Raw genomic sequence first — 25516 nt, 5'->3', positions numbered from 1 at the left:
CTGTTCGTGATCTGCACTCCAAGCAGGTACTCTGCTTCAACGAGTTCTTTTTTTCGATGCTCTCAGTGCAGTAAGGTATGTACATAGTGCAAAAGCAAAACGTGGATTTCAGCAGTGGTAGGAATCCAAATGTAGGAAATTTGAAGCTGTATGGAAACACCAATACCTTGAAAAATATTTGATAGAAAAATAAGTTTTCATACCTCTATACCCGCACCGAGATCTGTAATCATATCCCATAAAAAGCAATAGGTCTGCCTAATCTATGTTGCGCATTTATAAACACAAATCGTAATGTGAATAGAAAATATCAGCGAGGAACAAATTTCAGGCGAGATTGAAAATGAGGCCAATAACGGAGGCAGTAACCAACGAACACTGAGGTGAGCTCATTGCAAACAGATTCACAGAACAGTCCAATTTGTGCAATGGAACTTCAACAAGACGAGCACCAACATAATTTCGTGGGCTTGCACGATCGCACACCAGCGTGTGCTTATCTCGGATCTGAAGAAAGCAGTTTTCTTTTCAAGGATTTAATTTTATACATTGTGGACAAGGATAAGGTATTTGGCGGGGATCAACTCCTTTGAGATGTGCCTACACGCTCAACATAAATTATGGATCGCAGAGGTTTTCATGAACATGTATGTGGCTAATAATTACCGAGTTCAACCAATGTATCAAACCTATTTCTTGTCCTCCCACATAAATTTGGTAACAATTTACTGAATTCCGATAAATAAAAAGCTTGGCTGGTCTAAGGCGTTACCAAACCATCGGCTATAGTTTGTGATGACCGGATATTAAGCTCAAATGTACATAGAGATTTCCCCCACAGTCGTAAGAGGGGATGGAAACATGAGGCGAAGGGCCGTGTGAGGAGGAGAAGAGACAAGAGGAATGAGGACAGATAAGAGGAAAAGAGAAGACTTGATCTGTTAATGGACTCGTATTAAAGCATACGAAACATGGTGTGTGGTAAACAAAGCGATAACAAGCAAAAGTGAAAGAATTATGAACTGTTCATCTGGCACAACGTAGTGCAGGGCCACTATTATTAAAACAATCAGGGATATTCCTTGACAGAAGGGATATTTTCGCATTCAGCGTAAAAGAGCAAACTAAGCATGTTTCTCATCGAATAATAATGATTTTTTAATTATCACTCCAAAAAGCCACGGATCTCCCTCATTAGAAGGATCACGGCCGATTAGTCGCGAGGCTACGTGGCGCGTCCCCGGGTGGCGAATAGAGGGCTAGTCGCGGACCAAAAGCGGCGTTGTGCTTGCCCAGAGACGAGAGTGGATTCAGAGGATGGACTCCTTGTTTCTGCCGAGTGAGGACTGACTCATAAAATCCTTGTGAACCGCACGTCGATACGGCCAAAAGGCTGCATTCACGTGACTGAGAGGTGCAAGGGAGGCGGTTTGGAGCCGCCTCCAACAAATAACCTCCATCTGTCCACTCCGGGAGAACGGAATTTCTCCCAAAAACTCATGGGACTAGAGGTTTGCAACCAACCCATGGGTTTTAAATTTTTATGCAAAACACAATAATAGAAGAGTCTCCTGATTCCGGAGGAAAGCAGTACGGTAGCGTCAGGAAAGACAGAGTTGCAGGATAGGCATGTTGGCTATCGAAAGGGAATAGGACTAGGATGACGATCTAACTTATAACAACTGAACGGTTGCACCGGCTGCGACATTGAAGATCTGATGATGCAAGCCAGGAAGTCTAAGTACGACGTCATCGGACTGACCGAGACGAGACGACGCCACCCACTGAACGACATGTATGACACTGAAGAACCGTTGTTAGCAACATGCGACAGTAGAGAAGTTAGTGGAGTTGGTGTCCTTGGTGTCCTCGTCAACAGAATATGGCAGTAAACGTCGGCTCTTTCGAACAATTCACAACCCGAATAGGACGTTTACGGATGAGAATATGTGGTTCAATACTAGCTCTGACAATCTTCGTCGTTTACGCTCCAACATCAAGCTACGAAGAAGGAGAAGTCGAAGCTTTCTATAAGGACCAAGAGAAGTTCTACACAGGACCACACTTTCTACAAGGTCATTGTTGGTGATTTTAACGCCAAGATTGGCCCCAGAAGAACGCCTGAAGAACTTCACTTTGGGACTCACGGCCTACAATGGAACTAACAGGGAAGGGGCTTTCTGATTTTATCATGACGAATAAGACCATCCAGGGGAACCCGCGATTCCAGAAGCTCTCCTCCCTACGTTGGACGTGGGAGTCACCCGGTGAAGGGCACCATACTGAAATTGACCACATCCTCGTCATCAAAAGGTTTTGCCTGACGGATGTCGCTGTTGTGCCAAAGTTTTATACAAGATCGGAAAATCGCCTCCTCCGAGAAAGATTTCCCTCCACAAAGAGAGAAGAGAAAGCCGCCAAGTTCAGAGAGCGAAATCCCTGAACTATCATTAACTGGGATTTAAAGGCATCACCCCACGAATCTGAGGTGATGCAGATTTCAGGTGGAGTATTCGTATACGGGATGGGAGACTATGGAGAGGGGGGTGATTCCGTCCATTTTTTCCTAATTGACGTAAAAAAAACGGTCCGGAAGATGCGGCGCCGCACAAGGCTGGCGCGCTCCAGTCGAATTCCCTGTAGAAAATAGTGCGCCAGAACGACTGAAGCCGTATTTTCCGGGCCGTTTTTTACGGCAATTAGGAAGAAATGGACAGAATCACCCCCCTCTCCATAGTCTCCCATCCCGTATACGAATACTCTACCTGAAATCCGTACCACCTTAGATTCGTGGAGTGATGCCTTTAACTGGGATCTCTTCGCTACGTTAGCTGGCTTTTGGGAAGATTTCGCAATGGACAACATCGACGAGGAATATGACCGGCTCGTTGTACACCTTCATGACTGCACGAAGAAGGCTGAGAGTTTTAAAACCACCAAGAGACGCCTGTCTCCTGGTGTCTCTTAAAACTCTTGAACTGATACGCCAGCGTGGAGCAGCACGAGCCGCTGGGAACCCAGAAATCACGTCCGAGCTCGCAAGGCTTTGCAGAGATAAAGGAAGACCATAAAGAGAAAAGAGCAGAAATGCTGGCTGAAGCTGCAGAGGCGGGAAAAAAGCATCCGCTATGCCCGTCAAGACTTCGACAGTCGCAAGACGAGGATGACTGCTCTCCGGAATAAGGAAACAACCATTGCATCGAGAAGGGGAATGGAGAAAATCATCTACTGACTTCTACTCTGATCTCTTCGTCAGCCATGTCCACTTGCCTCCTCCCCATCTGAGGGAAGACCGACATGTTATTCCAGAGGTTCTCCCTTCTGAAATACGAAATGCTATAATATCATGTCGGTAAGAAATAAGCAGTCCAGCAGGTAAGCACCCAGTCTCGACAGAATAAGACCAGAACACCTGAAGAACCTTCCACCAGCACTATCAACACCCTAGCGAGGCTCTTTACAAGTTATCTGTCGGACTGCAAGGTTCCTAAATAGTGGAAGACCAGCAAGACCGTGTTGTTGTATAGTAAGGGAGATCCACATGACATTGGCAATTATCGCCCAATCTGCTTACTGTCCGTCATCTACAAGCTCTTTACAAGAGCGGTCCTTAATAGGATTGAAAAAGGCTTGGATGAAGGACAAACGTGAGAGCAAGTAGGGTTTCGAAAAGGGTTCAGCATGATTGACCACATTCACACTGTTTCAAAACTCATCGAGGTATCACAAGAGTAAAAGATGCCGCTCTGTCTCACCTTCATTAACTTGAAGAAGGCCTTCGTTGAGACGGAAGCGGTCATGGAAGCTTTGGACAACCAAGGCTTCCATGACCGCTACTCAGTACATAAAGGTACTTCGAGAGTTGTACAGCAACTTCACGACCGGAACTTCGCCATTCTACAAGAATGTCATCATCGGCGTGAAGAGATGGGCCCGACAGGGTGATACAATCTCACGTAAAATATTCACAACTACTCTTGAGAACGCAATGCGAAAGCTAGAATGTGACGACATGGAAGTGGAGGTGGATGGTCGCCAGCTACACCATTTGCACATTTGCTAATGACATCGTTCTGGTAACACCTAGCATCAGTCAAGCGGAACGAATGCTGACCGAATTCGAAGGAACATGTGGATGCATCAGCGTTCAGCTGAATTTGCAAAAGACGTTCATGCGTAACGAACGAGTCTAGGATGCCCATGCACGCTCAACGGAACGAAGACATCCGAAATTATCAGCTACGTTTATCAGGGTCGGGAATAAAACATGATAAATGACCTGACCCCCAAGCTGGGCAGGAGGAGACGAGCGGCTTGAGGAGCGTATAAGAGCATCGAGGATGTAGTGAAGGAGACCAAGAACACCCGGCTCTGGACTTATCTAGTCAACACCACCGCTCCCCCTGCTTCGACCTACGCTTCAAAAACATGGGCGTTTCGCAAGCAAAAGGAAAGTGCGATCAGCGTCATAGAACCCCAAATTGAAAGGGTGATACTAGGAGTAACCAGCTTTACGCAATTGAAAGAAGGGATTCGAAGTTCACTTCTGCACCACCGATCGAAGATCAGAGATGCTGTAGCATATGTCAAGGAAGGCAAAATTAGGTGGGCCGGACACGTGATGCGCTTTAACGACAGTCGTTGGACCAGCGACGTGAGCGACTGGGTTCCCCGCGACATTAAGCGCACTACAAGAAGACCGCCGACCCGATAGTCAGATTTCTTCACGAAGTCAATCAAAGAAAATTATGATGCTCTTCGTGTCCCTCGCAAAAGGAGGAACCATTAGGGGACTCTGGCACGCGATCGGGACAAATGGAAGGATTACTGGCGCCCGCTCGACCAGTTCGAAGATCAACGGAAGTCAAGGTAGTCAAGGTAGATAGTCACTCTAAAAAAGATGACCGGCGTCTTTACAATGCGGAAAAAGACATCTACACCAGGAGGAGACATCTGCAAAATCGTTTTCTATGTATATCTGTGTCAAAATCTGATTTTTCTATCTTTCTCAGTCTTTTTTTTTGGGACCTAGTTGAGAAAAATAGCAAATATAACTTTCCTTTCTATTTTTGGATTTTTCCTAACTAGTTTTAGAGACCAGGAAGCCTGCAGAGATTAAGAAATTGCAGTTCAAGGATTTCCTCGATGCAGAGTTCCAATTAACTTAAAGACTTTCTTCGAAGTCACACACATTTTGAACAAACACTGAGTATCTAATGCATGATTTTAGAGCTACTAAAAAGGAACATATCCTTCTTTTTTGTGTCCTAAGAAAATCTAATTATTGAACATAACACTGTCCAACCGACAGCCTCTGGATGAAACTTTACTTCTCTCGATCACAAACCGATCATCCCCATTGCACCTATATCGCCCAAATCTAGCTCCTTCTGCTCTGTTGTTTACCCATCGATGCTTCTGTCTGAACTACTTGTCTTCGCATTTTCAGAGTAAGAGACCCATATAACGTCTGCACGATCAATAGTTCAGCACCTTCTAACGCCAACCAAACATTTCATTCTCGCTTCTTCCGGCTCGTTAAACTGGTGTCAGATCTGTGTGGCAGGTTGAGAACAGTGACTTGATACATCGGTTGGTCCCCTTAAATCATTACACGAAGCGCTGGTTCGTTCATAATCCTCAACAATTCCTAATCGCAATCGAAAGCATTGAAGCATCGCAAACGAATTTTTCGTTAATCTCTTTACCTTTTTTTATCCAGGAAAGTGCTAAGAGCTTTTGTCAAAATGAATGTGTACAAAGAAATAAAAGCAAGCTTTCAAAATGAAATCCAAAATTATAACCTTAGTGACATTGAATTTCTGCTCTACATATCATCGAATCGGAACACAAATATTTGTAAATTATAAACAAAACTTGAATCCACGCCTTCACGACAATCATTTGAACTCAATTTCGCAATAACGTTTGATGAGGGGATAGTCTATCTTTCGTCTTGAATAGTTTCAGGGAGATTTGCTTGAGATAATGTCAAAACCAGAAAGAAAACGACGGCCTGTGACCCTTTGGTGCACGAGACACCTTTCCGTCTCTGAAGGCGACGTTATAGTTGAACCGTCAGCCAGTAACAAAGAATATAACCCAAGTATTTGGATGGTTATAGAAATGGTTATAGACATACCTAACTACATATCTTTCTGCGCCATTTTATCCAAAAAAGTATGATACAACTCACCACATCCGTAGATCTGACCCACGTAATGTAATCATTGGATTTACAATCACAGTGGAATGGGTTACGTAGAACGTAGGTGTTTGGTTGTGCTGATAACGCAAGGTGGCGGAACGAAGGAGTCAACGAATAGAACTGATTTCTGAAAAGTGCTGCGCTGATTTCCACCAAACCTAGTGTTACAGAATATGCCAACATTTGTACACGGACCTGCTCAAGTCTAATGATTGGACATTTGATAAGCAAGAAGCATTCACCGCCAAGGTTTTGAGAAAATTTTGACGAAGATCAAGTGAGATCAATGAAGGGAACGGACAAGGTAGTTCAAAAGGAACCGACTGGAGGAAATTGTAGGACAGATCCAGCACCTGGAAGGAAACCGTTGGTAAATAAAGTCCATTTTTCGTAAAGGAAACAATATGCAAAAAGTAAATGACGTTATCACACTTTCTAAGGAAACATTAGTTAGCGGGACCTACAAATACGAATGTTTTTCCAAAAAGGATGTGATTAAAAGTAGTGAAATACAGTATAATACGATATAATATAATATAATATAATGTAATGTAACATAATATAATATAATATAATATAATATAATATAATATAATATAATATAATATAATATAATATAATATAATATAATATAATATAACATAGTATAATATAATATAATATAATATAATATAATATAATATAATGTAATATAATATAATATAATATAATATAATATAATATAATATAATATAATATAATATAATATAATATAATGTAATATAATATAATATAATATAATATAATATAATATAATATAATATAATATAATATAATATAATATAATATAACATAGTATAATATAATATAATATAATATAATATAATATAATATAATACAATATAATATAATATAATATAATATAATATAGTATAATATAGTATATATATTATATTATATTGTATAATATAATATAATATATAATATAATATAATATAGTATTACATTATATTATATTATACTATATTATATTATAATATATTATATTATATTATATTATATTATATTATATTATATTATATTATATTATATCATATCATATCATATCGTATCATATTATCATTATATTATATTATAATTATATTACGTTATAACCAGTCTAAACGTCCGTCTAAAACCGGACTTCAGATTTTCTGTACTGTTCGCTTCGCTCTCCTTCACTGATCAACGAAAATCAATATTAGTGCCCTTTTCTGTGAAATTAGACTTGTGTATCTCTAACAATCTTTCTTCATCTTTTTCTAATTATAAATAAAGGCAAAAGATTTCATCGTTTTCTTTCTTACCGCGTCAGTTCTACATTTGGAGAATATTCAAACTTCAGCTTTAAACACTCCGTCGATACCGACATAATGTAGACGCAATTTGAAAGTATTACTCGAAATTTGGGTTTTCCCCCTGTTCCCCCTCCAAGAATTATCAAAGAGTGATGTCTTAGCACAAAATGACGTGGAAGACTTTATCCCACTGATAAAGATAACGTTCTAAGTCAGATCATGTAAGCTGTTCGCTACTATTTAAGCAACCGTTTGCATGCATGTTTCCACTTTCTTAGGAAGGGATGCTACCAACTTGAGGCGAACGGCGAAGGAAATAGACACGCGGAGGAGTCATAAAGGTGAAAAACAATGCGCCCAGCGGCCACGGCTACGAAACATCTCATTTACCTTTTGCGACATGCACACGAAACTATTGCGCACCAATCCGACGCCGTGGGACCCGTCCTACTCCATATTGTAGCTATCTGGTGCAGGTGCACCAATCCGACGCCGATGGATCCGTCGCACCCCCCCTCTATAGGTATCTGGCGCCGGCACACCAACTCCACGCCGTGGGACTCGTCGCACCTAATTTTATAGCTTTCTGGTGTCGAGGCAACAATTAGACGCCGGTGGACCCGTCGCACCCCCCTTTTCGAATTTCGTCACACACACACACACATATACAAACACACACACATACACACACACACATACACACATACACACACACATACAAACACAAACATACACACATACGACAGAATAAGCCCGTTATTATATATCATGATCATGATTATATTGTATTATAATTATGTTACACTATATTATATTCAATTGTATTACATTATACCAGTCTGAGCGTCCGGCTAAAGCCGGACTTCAGACTTTCTGTGTGTTGTTTGCTTCGCTCGCCTTCACTAATCAACGAAAATTAATATTAGTGTTATTAGTTCTATGAAATTGAACTCCAACAATCTTTCTTCCTTTTTTATATTATAACTATAAGCGAAACATTTCATAGTCTTCTTTCTAAACGCGTCAGTTCTACATTTGGAGTACATTCGAACTTCAAACACTCCTTATCAATATATTATACTCCTTATCAATATATTATAGACAAAATTTAAAAGTAACACGCTAAATATGGGTTTTTCTCCTGTTTTCTATAAACAGTTATCAAAGAATGATGTTTCGGCATAAAATGACGTGAAGGACATCATCTTACTGATAAAGATAACGTTCCACGTCAGACCACATAAACATCTTGCTACTATTTAAGCACCCGTTTGCATGCGTTTTTCCACTTTCTGAGAGCGGCATGCTACCAACTTGAGGCGAACGAAGAAAGAAATGAACACACGGAGGAGTCATATTGGGTGTAAAGCAAAGCGCCCGTGGCCACGGCTTTGAAACGGCTGCAACCATCTATCTTTTGCGTCATGCACGCGAAGTTCTTGCGCACTATTTCGACGCCGGTGGACCTGTCGCACCTCCTTCCATAGGTATCTGGCGCCGGCGCGCCAGTGTAACCCTTGTGGAGTGGACCCGTCGCACCCCTTCTACAGGTATCTGGCGCCGGTGGACCCGTCGCACCCCATATTATGGCTATCTGGCGCCGGTGGACCCGTCGCACCCCTTCCATAGGTATCTGGCGCCGGTGGACCCGTCGCACCCCTTCTACAGGTATCTGGCGCCGGTGGACCTGTCGCACCCCTTCTACAGGTATCTGGCGCCGGTGGACCCGTCGCGCCCTTTCTATGGGTATCTGGCGCCGGCGCACCAATCCGACACCGCAGGACCCGTCGCAACCCATTTTATAGCTATATGACCATAGCGCACCAATCCGACGCCGGGTGGACCCGTCGCACCCCCTTTTTCGAATTTCGTGACACACAGACAAACACACACATACACACACACGGACTAAGCTCGTTATTATATATCATGACTATAATTATATTGTATTACAATTATGTTATACTATATTACATTTAATTGTATTATATTATATTGTATTGTATTATACTATATTATATTCAGTTGTATTATATTATATTTCATTATATTATATTATATTATATAGTACTAATGTTATATTATATTATATTATGTTATATTATATTATACTATATTATATTACATTATATTATATTATATTATATTATATTATATTATATTATATTATATTATATTACATTATATTACAATATAACATAATATAATATACCATGATTATAATATAATATAATACAACTGTAATATTATATGATATTATAATATATATGAGATATTATGTCATATAATATATAATATAATATAATATATTGTACATGATACAATATACAATCTAATATATAATAGCAATATAATATAACCATGATATATAATAACGGGCTTATTCTGTCACGTATATGAGTCAGTCACGAAATCCCAAAAGGGGGAGGGGGTGCGACGGGTCCCACGGCGTCAAATTGGAGCGCGGGCGTCGTAGAGCGGTAAAGTGGAAGGAACGAAGCAACCATTTCAAAGAAGTGGCCACTGCACGCTTTGGTTTTCACCTCTATTGCTCCTCCGTCTCTCTATTTCCTTGCACGTTTGCCTCAAGCTGGTAACATCCCTTCCTCAGAAACTGGAAACACGAATGAAACCGGTTACTTAAATAGTAGCCCACAGTATGGTCTGACGTGGAACGTCATCTTTATCAGTACGGTGATGTCGCTTACAGAAGCTCCAACACACTTAACGAGGAAACCGCAGACTCAGCTCAGTTACCACTTTTATGTCCACCAAAAGTTTTCAGTCCTCCACTGATTTGTTTGAGCTGTACCCGAGATTGGTAGTGACCTTTATCAACAGCTAACATTTCGACGTTACCATCTTCGTGAGAGTCCGAAAAAGTCAAAGAAGCCACAAGTGATTTATCCTCTCGAACCCCTCATCATTCTAAGGAAGGAATTTTGGCCATGAGAAACAAAAATGGACACTTGCTTCAATTTCGGCAACCCGGCAGAAAAAAATATATTGGTTCACCATCTTTTAGCACACCCCAGCAAAGTGAAAACACTATTATGGATAACACAGCACAGCGGCAAAAGTTGCATGAAGCAGCTAGAAAAAAAACATGGTCAATAAAACTGGCACATATACAGTGAGTACGTGGCTAGAGACTGTGCTCTTCGATAAGGCTCCCATCCGTCAAAGATCGAGCTTGGTGTACCGCCTGGAAACGATTCCGTTTTGTCAACCTCACACATCTGACAATGTGAGTAGAGCGATATGGAGCCGTCTACATAAAGTGAATCTACAAAACGACCTGAGGGTTGTAGAGGTAACACCAGCAAAATTCATGCGATAGTTGGTGCGTAGTCGTGCATATTACTGGCTGTGAAGAACTCTTAATTGCGTGGTTTGACCATATGTCAAAGATGATGATTGCATGGTATCGAGAGTGGTTTATCGTATCAAGTGCAGGGCATGTAGTGATGATTATTTATGAGAAAGCGGGTAGCCACAGTGTATTCAAGTAAAAGAGTTTCTAGATGGGCTCGCAAAATCAAAATTTCCCATCCCTTTCGGGTTTTTTTTTAATAGACGCCACTAAAACTCCAAAACGGTTGTTGAAATGCGAATAAAGAATAAAATGTCTAGCGTTAATCAATCCGCTAAGGATGCGCCACCACGTTCACTTCAGTTCAGAATCGTTTGAGGTTTACGAACGTGTAACTGGGCTATACAATTACTTGAGGGGGCTAGCCGATGTGTCAAGACAGTGTTTTTTATCCTCCAGGCAAGTTTGGTACCAATTTATCCACCCCGGATATATGAAAGGCTTGGTGAGCACCAGGGCAGATTCAAACCTCCGATCGATCGTGCAAGACAGATCTCCTACCAATTGCGCTACACCCCCATATCATCACTTCTGATCTATGAGCGGCCGTTGTTGTCATTTATAAAATCCCCTGTGATTAGTGGTTGTTCTACGGGGAAATGTACATTACGCTTTCATCACATGAGGTAAGCACTAGCCAATATACTTTTCATTGAGTATGCAAGCTGTCCGACAGTTTTCTATAAGATGATTTTGCGTTTGAGAGGACAGATCACTTATGGGTTTGAATTTTCCCGTCTCTGACGAACGACGATAACGCCGAAATGTTAGTTGTTTACAAAGATCAACACCAATCTTGGCTACTCCTAAAGCGAAACAATGAAAGCTACGCATTCAATATGCCAATATTCAAGAACAGTTGAATATGGGCACCACTAAACTTTCATTCTCCCCACAAGTTCTCACAGGAAACGTTGCTCAGTGTTATCAAGTCGCATTCTTGAGGTTCATTTCATTTCAGCTTTCGTTGTAAAAGTCTTGAAAATTGAACACTCATGCTGCGCAAGAACAAACCTTCTTGTATCGAATAAGCAGACAATAGACAATAGGTCTTCTAGTGTACTTAAAGAAGACAGAAAAAATGTCCGAATATAACTGATCCTGATAGTAACCTTATCTTTCAAAGATCCCTTCGTGAAGTCCACGAAACACCTTGCTACTATTACCTATTGTTCTCGGTGTTTAGCACTTCCTGAAGTTGTTATCTATATGCAATTTACGTATTCTCGTGATCATAAAACCGACTTCATGTCCAGCTTTCTGCTAGATAACTTAAGGAACTATAAAACTTATTTTGGCATAAGCAGAACACCCAATGTAGAGCATCTTAACTATAATGCTGACATCCACGCAGACATTTCACTCGAAAGCCAACAAATAATTAGATGAACAAACAACACACCTCAAGATATTTTAGATTCGCCTTTTTAAACATCCTCATCATTAAGTCGAACTGAACTGTCCTATTAATCGTAGCAGTAAATGCTCGTCGCAGGTACAACTGAAATGACATGTACGTATATATTTACATATAATATAAACGCCCCTTGCTTGGCAGAATCTTCACAAACGTGAACTTAGCTTTATTACAAACTTAACTTATTTACAAAATCTTGTTCTCTGCAACAAAAAGAAAGCTGATTTCGATAGATTATTTTATCATTTGCATTACATTACATTAATATATAGGAAGTTAATCAGCTGTGGCTTCCACCCCAACTTTTTCTTTTCCTTTTTTTTGAAATCTTACGGTTGTTGAAACCACTTTCCTCGTAAGATGGCTCGCTTACACCTTTCTGTTGCAGATTATAGACGAAAAGTAGCTTTCTTCTGTCCATGTACATTCAAGTAGTGCGCAAAATTGTTGACCGGATTTAAACTCATTTTTCCGGCAATCTCGAAACTGTTCGGTCCAATGTTTTCCCGTGAACTCCTTGAGTTGGCATTTTGTAACCATTAAACCTCAACTCATGGAAAAAAGGAAACCTACATTTGACCGAAATGAGAAGTGAAGATATGTCTTAATTTTGGATAACAGACATTTTTCTTTATTTAAAAAAAACTTTCTCACGGTTTAAAACCAAGATCGTTAGTTGACAAAAAGTTGAAAACAGACGTTTTCAGGGACGGGGAATCTACAGCTGCCGGAATCGCTAGCGATTTCCAGTCCATTTCTTTCCTACACATTACTTACAATGGAGCACAACGAGAAAAATAACATTACGCGCGCTTATGTGCTTGTAGGTTTGAAAATGAATAAGGAACAATGTAAACATCAGAGTAAATAGCTCTGTGTTTTGCTTAGGATGTGTGGAAAAATAAAAGGAACTGGACAAGACTAGAGAAAAAACACAATGTAGGCTGAATCTCAGAAAAGATAGCAGAACTGGCATTATTGTAGCAAATCAACAGACGGATCGCCAGCAATCTAAAAAGAGTCAAATTTAAATCTCGGTGATCGTTCGTTCGCCATTGATCACCAATCCGCTATCGATAAATCATTCGTCATTGATCTTCCACTGTAAGGGATTCAATTTCTCCTTGTCTCTAGTTCCTATCATTCTTCCGAAAACAAATTTTCGTCGCACCATCTTTAATGGTGGAAGAAGTGTTGAAGCGTTGTGACAGTTATTTTGTAAGCAAGGACTGCATATTCAAATTATTGATTGAAATTTGGAATTATTCAAGTTTCAACTCGTTGGTATGTTCAAAATCTTCGGAGAAATCTGCAACACATACGGCCTAATAAGAGTACGGATGTACTCCATAGCACCTTGGTCAAATTTTACTTTTTTCACTTTGTGATGGTTAACGAAAAACCTGTAAAATGAGTTGGATACTCATCTGCGAGAAAATCGAACTTATTGAACATAGAACTGTTTGAATTGGCATTCCACCCGATCATAGGGAGCTCAAATGATCAACAGCTTCTTTATGAGTGGCAAGATTTCAAATCAATATTCGACAATATCGTGATTAACATCGACTTGATTTGCAATGATTCGTACATGGTTAAAATAAATATGATTATGTTGCTATAACAAATGACCTGCAAGAAGTGTGGTACTTTGCTAATTACTTTACCTATCTATCTAGAAGATATCTGAATATAAGCGTCCCTTCCGTAACTCACGGAAAATTGATTGATTCGTATTCATACTGATAAAGTGTATCGTTTCGTTATCCCTATTCCCCTATTCCCGAACAGAAACTGCACATCACCGAATGGAATTCTTAACACCTTTCACAAAAAGGCTGTTCATGGGACAGCCGCCCCTTCCACGATCATATTTCAGTAAATTTATCTTCCAGAGAGGAGTGGATCTGAGTATCCGGAAACTAGAGCCTGTGCGCCCCATTCATAAAAAAGGCTAAAGAATTTTCGAGGACAACAATAAACGTTATCTCAGTTGTACAATGAGCAATGTTTTAAAAAGAATGGTAGTCAAAAAGATGGACAGTTTTTCTGTAGAAAACGAAATCTTGTCTAGATCTGAACACGAGTTTCTAAAAACTATGTAAATCCAGTTATGTTTGTATTCCTTTGAACAAGAACTCACCTCAGTTAATCGAGGGGTGTGCGTCAAAAAATCCACATCTCCTTCTTTCAGAACTATTTCGTTGTTCGACAAATCCAGAACCCGCAGATTCGGCAAACCTTTCAGCGCATTTGAATTGAGATTAACTGGAAGACCAACGATTGCGAAAACAAACAAGAGTCGGAGTAGCTTCATTATAATTCAGACATAATTTGAAACTTTAATAACCAATTGGCTGAAACTTCTGCCAGTATTAAAATTCGCATTTCGAAAACACTTCAACATGATATGTATATAAAAGTATAGTCTGAACATCCTACTTTTTGTTTTTAGTGTTTCAACCTTATTAAAGTAAACAAGCAACAGGAATTTCAATTAGCAATTAACGAATTCCCAATTCTCCCAGATTCACATCGAATTCTCACACAATTTTGTACATACGTAAGTGCCGTCAATAGAATTACGCCTGCTGGTTCCTGGTTCTTCCCTCTAGTAGCCTTGCATACCACCAAGTGCCGATATCAATTTCTTGTCAATAAATAAGATATTCGTAGAACTCAACCAATATTTGCAGATATTTTTTTAGAAAACAGATAGTCGCAATATCTTTAATGTTCATATAAGACAGGTTTGGCACGCTCTTCAAGTTCTGCCTAAGGATGTTTCGATAACGGGCAATGAAGATCTGCACTGTTCACTTCAACAAAAGTAAAGACGAAGACTTTCGCACGTCATTAAAGTCAGCATACCACGCATCTGACGTGGTGAGGGAATTCGCGAGAAAAGCTAGAGGTTGGGTTGTAGATTGCGAGATCGGTGTGGTTCCGTTCACCTCTCCTTAATCGTTGCAAAAAAAAAAACTGCGTGGTGATCGCTTTAGTTCCAAAGAGGTACGTTAGAACGCTCCTCTGTGTACATGTCCAGATTCTCTCACCAGCCTATTCATTGATTTCTTTTGAGTAGGTGCGTGAAAAGAAATCACTGATCTTCCACCGCTCGCACATAGCTGCTCTGCGAGCAAAAGAGGGGAGGGGAGGGGGGGCGTTGTAACTGAAATCGTCGCAAAAAAAAACGGCGTCTTCCATGCCATTTTTAAGGATGAGTAGGAAGGGATGAGCGGAACCACAATGAATCCCGTGAACTACAGTCACACCTCCGTCAGGCACGTGGTATGCTGCCTTTAAGCACCACCACCAATACTACATTTTTCGAAGCAGTCAACGTGCCAGACTTGACTGACGATGTCACATCTGTGAATAAAGGACTTTACAACGATATGTACTGAAAAAATAAGCTGACTTTGAATTGTACAGTACAGGGGCCGCAGTTCGTTCTCGATCGTACAATAGTTGTGGTTGGTTCTCAGTGAAGAGTTCACCGACTTCGTGTAGACAGTTTTGGCACAGCAATTTGACCAGTTATGGACAAATTTCTCCGCTTCAAGAAAAGATGCAACTGATTCATCTACTTTTTTTTTGAAACACCCTCTAACAGTTCGATGCAAAGGAAGAAAGGGTGCGACAGGACTAAAAGCATCCCCTACAGATACATACATGACGAAATGCAGCTTCACTGCAAATTTTATTCAAAGAAGTGTATTTCCGACTAGAATATTCCTTTGGGAAAAACTATATGCTCCAGTTTTGATAAGTGGATTACATTCCTCTTTTTCTTTCTTTTCTTCTTCGGCGTTTCTTAGAAGTGTGTAGGTATCACGATGCAAACCGCAACGATCAGGGAATATACTCTGCATAAACGCCACGAAACTTCTTTAGAAAATTATTAATAGGCTAGGAAAAATTCTCAAGCATGATCATCGTGATTTGCGCAGCGTCGTCGGTGAAACCAGAAATGGCACTAATTCGATGACTCTCCTATGCGGCCATCATGTGGTTCTTGTTTGTCCATCATGTGAATTTAGAAAACATAGAGACCGATATTGCAAGATACTCTGCAAATTCTGAAGAAACTAGATTTTGTGGAGTTGTGTGTTCGGTTAGGAAAGTAATCTCGCATTCTTCTTATTCGTCTCTATCCCCTTCCTCTTCTCCTCAATCTTCTTACCTTCTTCTGTTTCTTGCACGTTTTACCCCCACATTCTTTTCCTTTTTCTTTCTTTTTTCTCGTTCCGCTTCTTCTTCCTCATCATTCCGTTCGTTTGGTACTGGGATCCCCTGAACTAGTTAGGTGACAGCACTTATCCCACTCATGCGGTTAGTCAAGAGTGGATACAAAAAGATTTCTTGTCAATGAGGATAGGATTGAGCGGTGTAGTTTCGGCAATCCAATTCGGCTGTTTGCCAAATAATGCATGAACAAGCCCGATCTGGCGATGTGTTGCTGAAACCGCAAAGGGCGTAACCGCGCCATTGAGAGCGATTTTCGCGCATTCTATCTGCTATGAAAGCCTTAGCCCTCAATAAGCTCAAACCTTACTACAGTGAGTTTGTCGCTCTGGTCGTTCCCGATGTTGAAACACTAGCGTGGCATCATCTGTGTCAAGAAGCGCGTCATGTGCAAGCTCCTGAAGGGCTTGACATCATTAGGGAAAAAACTGGGAGAGCTTAGCACTGGTGCGGACGGATATTGGATTGCATAAATGGAGAAATCAACTTGAAAAATCAAATCAAATCTGCTCCAAAGCAGTTGCTAGTCGTAGTTGCGTCTCGGCAACGTGGCGAGTATCGATGTTCGCTATTGAGAATTGGGAACGTTGAGAGATTGCAAAATACGCTTAGCATTTACCATAACTTCATTTACCACCATTAACCATAAAGATGTGATAGGCTTCCTACTCGTCATGCCTGTCTCACGGTCTTGTCGCTGGAATTTGGTCCAAACATACCATTACAATCAGAAATCGATTTTGGAACCCTTCATGCACATGTACACACTGGTACGGTACAAGAATTCTGCGTGAACATCGGCTGACCGTTGATGATCTGCCTACAGCGCTGCGCGCCTCTGCGTAATTACGGCCGTTGCTCCATCACCTAAGCAGCCTCTGCGACCGCCTGGGACCACCTAGACCCGCCTTCCTCTTGCCCTACGCAGCTCTGGAAGCTGCGAATTTGGAAGGGAAAGGAGTGAAAAGCGAATCGCCTCAGCAAGTTCTGATATACGAGTATGACCAAAATAAACGCTACACTTTCTAACTGCCTACAGTACTCTGTTGTAATACAAAACAATCTCCAGCTTTAAAATGACTTCCTAAACACGTGATCGACATTATATTCGATGAAAATAATCCATTTTTAAAAAGCATTGAAAAGAACCGTTCGCTGCATACAACCGAAAATTAACCAATCAACGTACTCCGACAGCTTCCCAAAAAAGGAGAATGAAACTTTTTCAATGCTATCAGCAAAGAGTTGAACTTCATGAGAATCCAGCTATGACAAATGTTAGTATTTACTAGAAATTTCTCAATCAAAAGGAACGCAGTTCTAACAGTATTATTATCACCATGTTATAAGTTGCACTTGCTTGTCGAACTAAACTAATTGATTCTACTGAGAAAAGACATTGCATTCAATATTGGTGTCGAAGCAAAATGCTCAAATCCACACCCTATTTTTGAGACTGCGGACTTCTGGTGAACTTTGACAAGAGACGTTATTTAATGGGTACTCTTGAATTGTCAATTCAACTCGTCTTCACGACAAAGATGGGGGTAAGAAGCTGCCTTTCTTTAAAGGAAAAGTGCAATATCCAACGTAACTGTCCTGTGGCAGCATCCAGAACAAGTGTTCACAAAATTTTGTTCAAAAAACGGGAACGGCAAAAAGGAAAAGGAATTGTAGGACAACAATGGAGTTGCGGTGCTCTCATACTGCTTTCTACCCAATTCGAAGATATTCAACCGAGTGAGAGTAATGCGTGTTAGACTGAGTCAGAGCGCAGAAAAGAAGAAGTTTGGCCCAAACAGTGAAAGAATGTGAATGTGTTCAATCGTTGCAACGCAACAAACGCGCTTCGCTCATCCGATTGAACACATTCATCAAAGAATACACTGGTAGAATTTCGCGGCAGAAGGTGGTAGAAACCTCCCCTAACCACAAGATAACGGATGGAAAAAATAAGCTGAACAAACATTTTGCTACAAACACGAGGATACTGAAAGTAACGCACCTATGTAGTTGGCAGAAATATTCAATGTGTGCAGTCTACTGTGGCTTACAGAGCCAAATAGTGATGTGGCTGGCAGATCTTGGAAGTTATTTCCATGAAAAGTCAATTTTTGCAGTGACCTGAAGTAAAAATACGTAACGTTACAATTGGCATTTGAGATGTACTAACTTTCAAATTGAAGAGGTAACATGATATCAACATAAAAGTTTCTCCAAAGGCTCTCCGCATCCGCATGAAATGGGAGACAACTGTGATTATGATAAACATATTGCACTTTTTGTTAATGGGAATGTAGTATAACTTGATTACTTGTAATGAGCGTTGACATTGAAGAACACATCTGTGTCAACGAACTGTGCATTTATACAAGCAACTTCGCCCTCATCCTCCTTACACTGACATGCCGCGTAGTCGGACAAAGATCCGCGACAAAGATGTTGCAAATTTGGATCCTGAAAGAGAATAGTATCCCTTCACTCTAATTCGAACTTCCTAATCCCTCCAAAGATCGTGAAAGGATCTCTTTGAAGGGGCGAGCGGTAAAAATGTAGTGGGGGTGGGCACTCAGTCACTTAACAACTTTAGTTTACATGTCATACATTGATTTGATTATTTACTTCGAGAAATAAGGGCACCACTGAGTGTCCCCTCCCCCCTCCTCCCTCCCCCAACTACATTTTTCCCGGGACGGGCTTCTCTAGCATGTGAAATGCTGCAGAACCGCAAACGAGTTAAAGGCATCACCCTACGAATCTGACGTGGTATTTCCGATGGCAAAACTGCATACGGGGTCGGAGATAGCGGGATTACGAGTGTTTTTGTACACGGTCGCATCCAGCTGCGCAGTGGTCCAAAGCCAGTGGGTTCCCCTCGAGTGCCTATTCAAGTGAAACCTATGAATAGATTGCTGAGGGGACCAGAACGTATACACGTTCTAACGTTCTAACATTCCTAGTAGGAACTAAAGCGGTCCCCACGCCGTTTCTCTAGAGCGATTAAGGAGAGATGAGCGAAACCACACCGATCCCGCTATCTACTAGCGAACCGCTAGCTTTCCTTGGGGACTCCCTCACCACGTCAGTATCGTGGTATGTATGCTGCCTTTAAAAGAAGTCCGAGAATAAAACCCATCGAAACCGAAATCAAAGTGTATTGTGGCACACATAAATACTGCTCTCTGCGGCAATGATAACTCATAAGTCACACACAGATCTTCCAAAACTGCCTTTTTTCTAGGAATACATGAACGCCAGACCACACTAATACGTGAAACGGCAATTTGCCGTCTTGACGTGGATGAAATTGCATGAACACTCACGTGGTCAGTCAGTCCCAAAGATAGGTCAACAAGCATTCTGAATTTAAGACTGTAAGTTATAAGATTGTTCCACATGCAGTAACACTATCTAGGCACCAGTATATAAAGGCAGCGTATCACGAAACTGGACGGACACGGAAACCGCATGGAAACCATAGAATTCCGGTCGTTAATTATGGAATCCAGTATGGCTCCGCTCAACTTCCCCTAATTCTCGTACATACATTGATACAGCATACATTGATCACATTTTTCACATACGGCAGGAAACTCCCGTACTTCTGAGAGTAATCTATAGACTTCTAAGATAATCTATAGGGAGCCTTTTTGACTTGATACCTAAGTATTAGTAAGCACACTTGTTTTCTCATATTAGATCCATAAGGTCGTGCTGGTTACCAAGGCATCATAAAATGCTACTATTGGGGTTCGCTACTTAGCAGCAGGAATTCGTATTCACTTTTACAGCCTACACATTATAATAAGGTCTGCAATTCACTTCCCTCCGTTCGGATTTATGTCTTGCTTTTCTGCAACAATAGAACTCTTGACTTTTGGTTACGAGTAGCACAACTATGTACATTATACTGTAATTACTTTTGCGGTAACGGAAAGCATTGCAGGAACTGGTTTTCATGCAATCAATCTATCTCAGCATCTCACGAGAAGATTACTACAAAATGTGTACATCCTCTGACAGTTTTCAAGAGGATAGTCAATTCCTTACCAAAATTCGAATCTCAATCTGAAACAGTAGTTGAAAGAAAATGGATGGGCAGATTTTTAGGAATACTAAAAATGCCAGAAATATTAGGCACAATAACACCATAAAGCTTTACGATACAGTACATAGTAATAACAGCATTCATGCAAACTTTTCTTTCGTGATGTTGAGTTTCTTTCAAACTTTCGTGACCATACTGAAGTTTCAGCGTGGTTTGCGCAAAGGCAGCAAGAAAGAATGCGGAAGATTTTCCACAGCGTATGGAGTTAATGACTGCAAACTTCAAAATCAATGGCAATCAACTGACGTGTGCCCTCAGTTAACTTCATTCACTTAGACTCTACTTGTACTGTTTACGAACTATAAACACATACATCAATAGATTCGATCATAATGGAACGTTTTCAAGAAACGAAGTGGTGTGGCATTCTGAGCAAAAGGCAATATCTTCCTCAAAAACAAGAGTTTGATGACAAAAAAGTGAAGAATAAAAAAAGAATATTCCTTGTGGTAACAAAACAGTAATTAAGAACCTGAAACCCTCCTTTAGATCGAACAAGCTTTAGGTTTAGAGGTACTACAAAATGCTCGAGAGAATTGAGTGCTCCTTCAATTATTTGGAAAGGAATTATTTTTTTGAAGGAGACGACATACTTTAGATTACACAATACTCGCATTATCAGCAGAATACGAGTCGAACAAATGAAGAGAAGAAATCAATGAAGTCGATATCTTAATAGATGCTTATTGCATTCGTGATCAGCACAATTACAAAGCACTATGTACATATTTCTTCATTGGAATTCATATATGAAATAAGTTTAGAAAAGAAATCTTGAGTGGAAAAGGAGCACAAAGTCTTAATCATCTCAACGGTTAAAAATTGCTTGTGAAGAGGCACTACTGCAAACACTTTTGAGTCACTCAACCGATTCCACAGCCATCTTGGACAATACAGCAACATTTTTTTACACTCTGCTTACTCTCCAAGGCAATATTTATTAAAGGCGTCACCCCTCGAGTCTGAGGTGGTACGGATTTAAGGTGGAGTATTCGTATACTGGATACTAGATTATGGAGAGGGGATTATTACGTTCATTTCTTCCTAACTGCCGTAAACAACGACCCGGAAGATGCGGCGCATACATAAGGCTGGCGCGCTCCAATCGAACTGCTTGTAGAAAATAGCCCACCGGAACATCCGAAGCCGTATCTTCCGGGCCGTTTTTTACGGCAATTAGGAAGAAATGGGCGGGATCACCTCTCTCTCCATAATCCACGATCCCGTATACGAATACTCCATCTGAAATCAGTACCACCTCAGATTCGTGGGGTGATGCCTTTAACGTATAACCTTTAGTTTATACATAAATAAATGTTGCCTTTCAGCATGAACAAATGCTTAGAGAACACCGCTCCATATTTCTCAGCGAAAGAACACAAATGTTTCCTTCCTCTCAATCACGCTAATGCAGTGATGAGCTACGTCCACTGAGCTATCTGTTTGTGCCACATAATGGGCTTTCATGAAGAACCTAAGATGATCAATAATAAATTGGGATAAATAATAAAGGCAAGTTTGTAGAAGAACTTGTTCGTAAATGAAGAAATTAATAGAAGGAAAATGAGAGAAACAATGCAGTTGTCATATTTCTATAGATGGTAGAATATCAGGAGGCAAAAGTAAATAGGATTAATTAATTGATTAGGAACGCGACGAAGTCCGATGCCAGTTGTTACGGCCGCTGCTGGCCTGGTAAAGAGTCACACACTTAATTCAGTAACTGATTGTTCAACCACCAGCTGAAACAAAAGGAAGAAACAAAAGAAACAATTTTTTGAAAGCAAAAAACCTCTCATGCACCTTGCCTACTTTTTCACTTTTAAAAATTAGCCGCAGTATAAATAGGATCACAGACAAATAAAGTTGTTTAATCTTCTCAAGTTTCGAATCCCAATAAAGAGATCACTGTCCCTCGAAGTTAACAATTCCTTGTTGTTGTTCACCAACTGCGCAAATTGAAAATGTGGTAATCATATTTGGAAGTAGACACCTCATTGATCCTTCCTAAGCAAGCAACTTGCGATGGTTAGTTGGGCGGGGCATCGGGTCAGCGCAGATTTACTGCGCGTTTGACAGCAGGGCAGCGCAATTATCGATGCCGGCAACCCCGAAGGATTAAATGTGACAGACGCTATCGGCTTCTCTTGATATACACCCACCTAATATACAGAGTTCCGTAGCTTATTAAATGAAATCTTCGTAATGCCGGAATGCCCCAACCTTTCCCGCTGTAAGGTGAACACTTAAAAACTTCTATTCTGCATTAGTCTTTGCAAACATACCTCTTGAACAAATGGAGTTCTTTCATGTTCGTGGACGGCTGCCGAGAATGTGACCGCCGTCCAAAAAAGCACAATTGTCAGGGCCGGAATATTGAAAGAAACAACTGAAACTGATAATAACTTCCCAATAAAAAATCCGGTACACCTTAAAAAATGAAGACGAGCATATGTTGTTATTTGCGAAGAGAATGGAGAACATAACTGAGATTTGCCAATGCGTCCTCCGCAATAAATATTAGAAAAAGTTACAGAATTGGTGTTGTCTTTTTTCCAATAGACGTGTCATGGGATACCATGGGATGCAACTTACTGCGGGTAATAGAAAGATGGCAATTGTGCAGGTGATGGAGCTGCTTCTGCTGCTTACTTGAGTTACACCCACTGGATTGCAGACGCTGGATGACCACAGATTTCCCCCGTTTCTTCATGTAACAAGTTCATTGTAGGGGCAACGATGACACCAAGGCTGTTCATCATCTTTTATGCCTTTTTTTTCTGGGTTGTTAGCGAGAAATGAACGTGATCACAGTCAATTTCCTTTCGCCATGAACTAACATCTACCTGTATATATTCGTGGAGACATCCCAGTGTAAACTTCGTGAAACACTAGCTATAAAGTTCTAAAACACGCTACTAGTCTCAGCTGGTCTAACTCTTGCTGTGGCATTTGCAGAACTTCGTTGAGTTAGTGTTGAAGTAAAGTCGCCGTAAAACGCGGTACAACGGGTTGACGCGACTCCTAGGTGGGAGTATGCACTGGATTTCTATGTCGTGCGGAAAACTATACACGGCTCTTCTCCTTTTGTTTAATATAATTTTCCTATAATTATAATGTCTTCGTATAATAGTGCATGAATAGGAGTAGGTACCTTTGTTGAAATCTTTTTCCGTGAGTTTGTTAGTCTGCTTTGCTCCTAAGCCGCTTTTAAGATCAAAGTTTGTGGGGATTTAACCTCCCTCCAAAACACTTCTTCATTAATTGTGCAAGATGGACATCTTTCGTCTCATTACACTAAGGGAATTCTTTTCCGCTAATTTCTTCTGATTTCAAGGCATCTCCTCGAAGACTTCAATTTGTGGGTACTAGACTTCTGGTACACCTCTGTGAAACTATACACACTTAGCCTTCTTCTAGCACCGATTTTGGGATTTTACCGTGACCCCCCTTACAACAAACGTCAGTCAGGCACAATTAGAGCAAAAAATGAGACAGAAATTGTATACCTACTGATCATGATCTCAAGGGCATCCTGAGATGCAAAAGAAATGACAAAACTAATGGAAGAACTTTGATAAGTGTATGTAATCCCATCCATGCACTGTTATACGAAAAATGATGAACAATTGTGAGAAGCAAAAAAAGAGCTTCGGATAGTTCTCCGCATACTGGAGAGAGCTCGGGTAAAATGTAGTTGAGAAGCCACTCTGACGCGATAAAATCGAACTGCTTTCCTACTGTAGTTACCGTCATCGTAGCGGGTACGTCGAGGCTGCCCGCGCGGCTGTGAACTCTGCGGGCAGCTCGACTGCGCCAATACTGAAATACCTGGACTCAGAGCGCAAAAACGTCGATGTAGCGCAAAGGCGCAAAAACGTGCATAGAGCACAGAAACCGTCGCTAAACCGTTTCATTTGCATGATGGCTCTGCCAACTTGCTTACTCTTAGCGACTTCCCTCTGATTACTACGTGGCCAGAGCTAGCATCGAGCTCCAAAAAGGAGTTGGACGAATAGTTCGCTGGTCGAGGACTGCTGTGAAAGAAGCGACTTGCCCCCAACTGTGGAAGTCACGTTGAAGTCGCGAAGCAGGCGAATGTGAACAGCCTTCATAAAGGCTAACCCAACGCCTTTTCTTCTAGGGCCATCAACTTTTTTTGGAGGTAATACATCATATGATTTAGTTATTCATTCCTCGTAAAAAAAAAATTTTGGGGTAAAATGTAGTTGGAGGTGGCCACTCAGTAGTGCCCTTATTTCTGCAAGTAAATAACAAAATCAGTGGGGATCCTAAGACCTAAGCATTAGTCTCTATGACATGTAAGCTAATGTTACTAAGAGAAAAAAGACAGATCGTTCAGAAATTCGGGCGCCACTGAGTGGCCCCACAACGTCATTTTCCCCCTTGATTTGATGATTTGATAAAGTAAAAACAGCAGTAGTTTCAGTTCTGTTTAAATTCGGGCGCCACTGAGTGGCCCCACAACGTCATTTTCCCCCTTGATTTGATGATTTGGTAAAGTAAAAACAACAGTAGTTTCAGCTCTGTTTTCCTTTTTTCTTGGCACCTTCAACATACATGTTGTGGATCCTCTGAGACTGATGCGTAAGTTTTAGATCCCGGACTGACCAGCTATTCATTTGCGCTCCATGGCCCTTTTCGCGCCTTGAATGTAAGTGTTACAGTACTGACACAGTCGAAGTATCCGCCACGATGAAACGAAATACAGTAGAAAAGCAGTTCGAATCTGTCGCGTAGGAGTGCCCCCTCCCCCCACCCTCCCAACTAGATTTTCAATTCAGAAGCCAATACAATTAGTGTTTCTGGACTTTGAAGTCGCTTT

General features: G+C 40.8%; 1 protein-coding gene across 2 annotated transcripts; it reads right to left on the bottom strand.

Moving 5' to 3' along the window:
- Positions 1-327: 327 nt before the first annotated feature.
- Positions 328-23432, bottom strand: RB195_021064 (uncharacterized protein; the record flags this gene model as incomplete). Of its 2 annotated transcripts, XM_064207595.1 has the most annotated exons (9): positions 328-507; positions 6197-6335; positions 6404-6561; positions 12300-12398; positions 14458-14582; positions 18568-18686; positions 18877-19019; positions 22956-23100; positions 23338-23432. In XM_064207595.1, 9 exons carry the CDS (start codon positions 23430-23432, stop codon positions 328-330), a joined length of 1203 nt encoding a protein of 400 aa, XP_064063475.1. The 2 variants fall into 2 exon arrangements, with proteins under 2 accessions (XP_064063475.1, XP_064063476.1); XM_064207594.1 differs by lacking the exons at positions 22956-23100; positions 23338-23432 and adding an exon at positions 19886-19921.
- Between the last annotated feature and the right edge of the window lie 2084 nt (positions 23433-25516).

This window comes from Necator americanus, chromosome X, assembly GCF_031761385.1.
Source record: "Necator americanus strain Aroian chromosome X, whole genome shotgun sequence".
NCBI lineage: Eukaryota > Metazoa > Nematoda > Chromadorea > Rhabditida > Ancylostomatidae > Necator > Necator americanus.
This window is presented reverse-complemented; position numbering and strand designations above follow the sequence as displayed.